Source organism: Myotis davidii, unplaced genomic scaffold (assembly GCF_000327345.1).
Source record: "Myotis davidii unplaced genomic scaffold, ASM32734v1 scaffold960, whole genome shotgun sequence".
In the NCBI taxonomy this organism is placed as follows: Eukaryota; Metazoa; Chordata; class Mammalia; order Chiroptera; family Vespertilionidae; genus Myotis; species Myotis davidii.
The window spans coordinates 2,626,820-2,631,411 of NW_006293003.1; the positions used below are offsets into that span (position 1 = coordinate 2,626,820).

General features: G+C 63.5%; 1 protein-coding gene across 1 annotated transcript in view; it reads left to right on the forward strand.

Moving 5' to 3' along the window:
- Positions 1–4,490, forward strand: part of EVC (Ellis van Creveld protein) — an 80,705-nt gene extending 76,215 nt beyond the window's left edge. Inside the window, exons 17-21 of the mRNA XM_015565800.1 lie at positions 40–148; positions 1,907–2,033; positions 3,214–3,307; positions 3,975–4,086; positions 4,201–4,490. Of these exons, the coding sequence (XP_015421286.1) occupies positions 40–148; positions 1,907–2,033; positions 3,214–3,307; positions 3,975–4,086; positions 4,201–4,282 (524 nt within the window). The 3' untranslated portion in view covers positions 4,283–4,490. The remainder of the gene's footprint in view (positions 1–39; positions 149–1,906; positions 2,034–3,213; positions 3,308–3,974; positions 4,087–4,200) is intronic.
- Positions 4,491–4,592: the final 102 nt, after the last annotated feature.

Sequence of the window (4,592 nt, forward strand, 5' to 3'; positions counted from 1 at the left end):
CTCCAACGTGTCCGTGATCGCTGTGTGTTACCGTTCTAGGTGAGAGAAGGGACAGTTACAAGCTGCGGAAAAAGCAGGGGCTCGGCGACCCTCCGGAGGGCAAGGAGGCGGGTGGAACTCATGAAGCGCCCCAAGGCGTCCACCAGAGGTGAGGCCCGCTTCGGGCACGCTCAGTCCGCATGTCCTGCTTCTCTCTGTGGCCTGCAGGCATCTCCTGTCTACGGGGGCCCGGCCAGGGCCTGGCACAGGGCACGCGCCGTCAGTGTGGCCCTGGCTGCGTTCCTAGTTCTAGGTGGCGCCCACAGCCCTGACACAGCACCCCTCCTTCTCCCTCATACCTTGGGGTCCTCCAGAAGCCGGCTGGGGCTTGAGGATTGGGAGGTGGGTTTGTGGGCAGTGCCCCCAGGAAGCCAGGCAGCCGGGGTCTCTGCTGCTGCCTCACAGGGGCCCGCACAGACCCCGCAGGTAGCCGATGACTCACGGTTCCGCGGGTCAGGCGCCTGGGCGCTGCTGCTACTTCCCCGAGACCCACATGGCCACATCAGGTGAGGGCAGGCCGGGCCCTGATGGTGGGCTCTGGGTGGGCGCTCCAGGCAGCGGCCCTGCCTTGCTAGAACGAGGTCCTGTTTCCTTGTGGCTGTGAGTGGGGGTCCCCTGACCACCTAGCGGCCTCTCTCTGCTCCCTGCATGTGGCCCCCACATCCGGGCAGCAGGTCCCGGCCACACCTGGGACTCCCTGCCTTCCTCCCCCTGGTCTCTGGCTCCAGCTGGAGAGACCTCTGCTTTAAGGGCCCCGCTGATTGGGGCACCTGTAACCCAGGTCCTCTCTGAACCCCACAGTCATGCCCTCATCAGCACCGCCAACCCTACGTGGCATAACCTTCACGGGTTCCAGGGATTGTGGCGTGGACCCCTGTGGGGACGCTGTGTGACCGACCCCCATGGGAGCACAGCCAGCACCACCTGCGATAAGGAGGGTTTCCAGGGCAACAGAGGCCAGAGCACTGACCTTTGGGTATCACAGCCAGGTGTTCCATAGCGATCCCTCGCTCTCCAGCTCGAGGTAGGGCTCCGGGAAGGCAGGGGCTGTGAGTCTCACTCACACCTGCATCTTCAAAACCCAGCACAGAAGATGCTTTTATGAAGGAACAAAGGAGTGAATGGGTGGGTCCATGCAGGATGGGTGAACGGATGACGGGGTCTTGTAGGATGAATAGGAGTTTGCCAGGCAAGTAGAAAGAAAAGAGCATGAAGCAAAAGCCAGGTGGCATTTTGTGCCTCAGTGCACTTCCTGGGCCGCTGCCTGCGATGCAGAAGGCGGCTTCTGCCTTTAAGTCTAGAAATTCAGCAAATCAGACACAAAGGACAGAGAAGGGGGCAGAGTAAGCCTGGAAGCGGGTGATGGGATTGCAGGGGCCAGAGGACCGTGGGCCAAGGAAGGGAGGGAGTTCACACAGCCGGGGAGGTCTCAGCGCCTGAAAGGAGGGGGTGGGGGGCGGGGCCAGGGCGATCCTGCAGCCTTAACAAGGAGCGCGCCCCCACCTGGGCTAAGATCACACGGAAACGTCACCTGCTGCTCAGCTACTTCGCAGCTGCAGGACCCCAGGGACACCCTGCCCTTCTGGGCTTCTCCTGTCCCCAACTTTTCTGATCTCTGTCCGGCTGATGTCACCAAGCCACTCAGATTCCGTAACCCCCAGAGTGAATCGCTGCCCTGGTGAGCCAGCCTGTGGGCGAGGGGCTCCCGTGTGGCCGCAGATCGTGGCCGTTCTCCTCTCGCAGCCGTGGGTCACGGGCCTGCAGGACGCAGCGGGCCCCGGGAGGTTGGCGCTGGGCCCCGGACAGGTTGGCGCTGGGCCTGATGCTCCTGGCGCCGGGCAGCGCTGACGGCCGCTCCCTCTGCCAGGATGCGGGCGCAGCAGAAACGGTTCCTGGCCCAGTTCACGGCCCACCAGCGCACCCGCCTGGACACGTGGCAGCAGAGGGCGCGGGGCCTGGACCTCCTGGAAGCCCAGCTGGAGACGCAGCTGCAGGTACAGGTTTGGAAGCAAGCCTGGGCAGTGCGAGCAGGGCTTAGCGGGGTGGCCACAGCAAGGACTGGCGCTGCCAGCCTCGCGGAGCCTCTGTGAGTGCAGCGCCCGCTTACCAGGCCGGTCCTGGGCAGGGAGCGTCTCCCTGGGGGGTCGGCCAGCACGTGGGCTGCTCCTGTCGGCTGATCGGTCCTTTAGGCAGCGTTGCTGGGGAATGAAGCTTGTCCTTGAGGTAGAACATCCCGGAAGCTCAGCGCTTGTGCTGGAACAGGGGCGTCTCAGCACAGAAAAACCTCATTGGCCTGTGATTGTGAAAGTGAATCGGCTGCCTTTAAAGCAGCGGTTCTCAACCTGTGGGTCTCGACCCCTCTGGGGGTCGAGCGACCCTTTCACAGGGGTCGCCTAAGACCATCAGAAAACACAGATATGATTACATACTGTTTTTGTGATTAATCACTATGTTTTAATGATGTTCAATGTGTAACAATGAGATTGGGGGTCACCACCACATGAGGAACTGCATTAAAGGGTCGCGGCGTTAGGAAGGTTGAGAACCGCTGCTTTAAAGGAAGTCGAATATTGGAGGCAGTTGTGAGCGTTGGGCCGGCAGAGCACAGGCCACCGGAGCGGCAGTGATGGCGGTGGCAGCGATGAGGATGGAGAGGGCGCTCAGTAACGGAGGGTGAGTGGCGGTGTCCTTGGCTGGGCCACCTGTGCCACTTGATGGCGGCCTCCAGCTGAGGAGGAGGTTCCTGAGGGATCCCAGCTACAGATGGGGAAACTGAGGCTCCCAGAGGTTGAGTCACGGCCAGGGTCGAACAGCCAGGAAGTCGTGGAGCCCAGGGCTGTGTGGTTAAACCACAGGCTGACGTCACAAACAGACTGGAGTCAGGCAGAAGCGGGCGAGATCCTGCACCAGCCGCTGCCGCCTCCGTGGCCCCCCCTGAGCGCCCCTCACCTCAGTGTTCCCACCTGTAGAATGGGGGCGCGTGGCTGGTGTGAGTGAGGAGGGACGGCCACCTGCAGGAGCTGGCTCATGTCAGTTCCCTCCCCCAGGTGCCTCTGCCCTGCTCCTGGCCTCCCCGGTGCTTCCGGGAGGAGATCCTCCCCACGGGCCCGAGTCAGCCCCTCCTGGCGGAGGGGTTGGGAGGAGGCCCTGCTGATCCTCTCGCCTTGCATTCAGGAAGCTGAGCAGAGCTTCATCGCGGAGCTGGCGGCCTTGGCCCGGGTGCCCCTTGCCGAAAGCAAACCGTCTTCGAGTAAGCGGGGCCTGCCAGGTGAGGAGTGGGCGAGGCTGGGAAGAGGGGTCCAGTCGCATGTCTCCCACACCTGGCTGTGTGGCCTTGGGAACCGTACGCGCCCTCTCTGGGCCTTCGTGTCATATCTGTACATGAGCAGCCTCCGTGAGGACACCCGGGGGGCCCCCTTGCTCTCCATGGATCAGTGATTCCCCTTCCGGGGCCCGCTGCTCACCAGCTGCATCCGAGCTCTGACTCGGTTTCCCCATCTGTAAAATGGGGATGATTAACTCCTCCCCCTGCTGGAGACAAGTCAGTAGGGTCACCGGCAGTGGCAGCCCGCTAACAGGAGAGTGCGGGGAAGGCGTGTGGACAGACACGGCTTCTTAAAACACCGTCTGGGTCCTGGGCTGTGTGCTCGGGGTCCTGCTGCTTCGGGGCCTTCCCACCAGCCGGCAGCTGGAGAAACAGAGGGAGCCTGGTGGCCCCGAGTTCAAATTCCAACTCTGCCACGGCGGGCTGTGCGGCTCGGGGGGGCACCTAGCCCGTTCCCTTACCCGGTAAGCGGGTGTGAGACACTGAGTCCCGAGTGCATCCTGGCCCCGAGAGACTCAGATCAGGCTGGCGGGAGCGAGGCCGAGGCTGCATGTGCCCAGGTCACACCCTGCCTGGGTCACAGCCCCGCCCGGGTCCTGTGTCTTCACAGAGAAGCCCCTAAGGACCAAACGGAAGAAGCCGGCGCTCCGGGACCGAGGGGATCTGGGGGGGCCCAGCAACGAAGAGCCTGCCTCCGGGGAGCACCCCTCAGGATCGCTCAGGTACACAGCGTCCCCGGCTTAGTGCCCGGATGCTCGTGGACCACCTACTGTGTGCGTCGGCCTGGCCAGACGCACATCAGCTCTGACGCAGCCTCTCTTCCATGCTTCACGCAGCCCAAGGCCCAGCCAGCAGGAGGGCGACGCTGGTGCCGGGGAGGACCCCAGGAAGCTGCTGAAGAGAAGGAGCAACTTGTAGTCTAAGGCCTGTCCGTGGGGCGGAACCTGAGGTCTGAGTGCCTGCCCCGCCCCCGCCTTGTGAGACTGAGAAGGGACCGCCCACCTGGGGGGCTCCCCATGCTCACAGGCCTGGTGTGGGGGTGGAGATGGATGCTCATGTGCTTGAAACAGTGCATGTTTCAGACCCTGTTGCTCGGACAATGAGACGCCCAGGGCTGGACGCCGCCTGCGGGTGTGGTGTCTCTGTGGCTCCGTCCTCGGTGCTCTGTGCCTCCCACCCGGGGTCCTGCTGCCTGGCACCTGCCTGCCCCGCGTGAGGCTCTCACTCC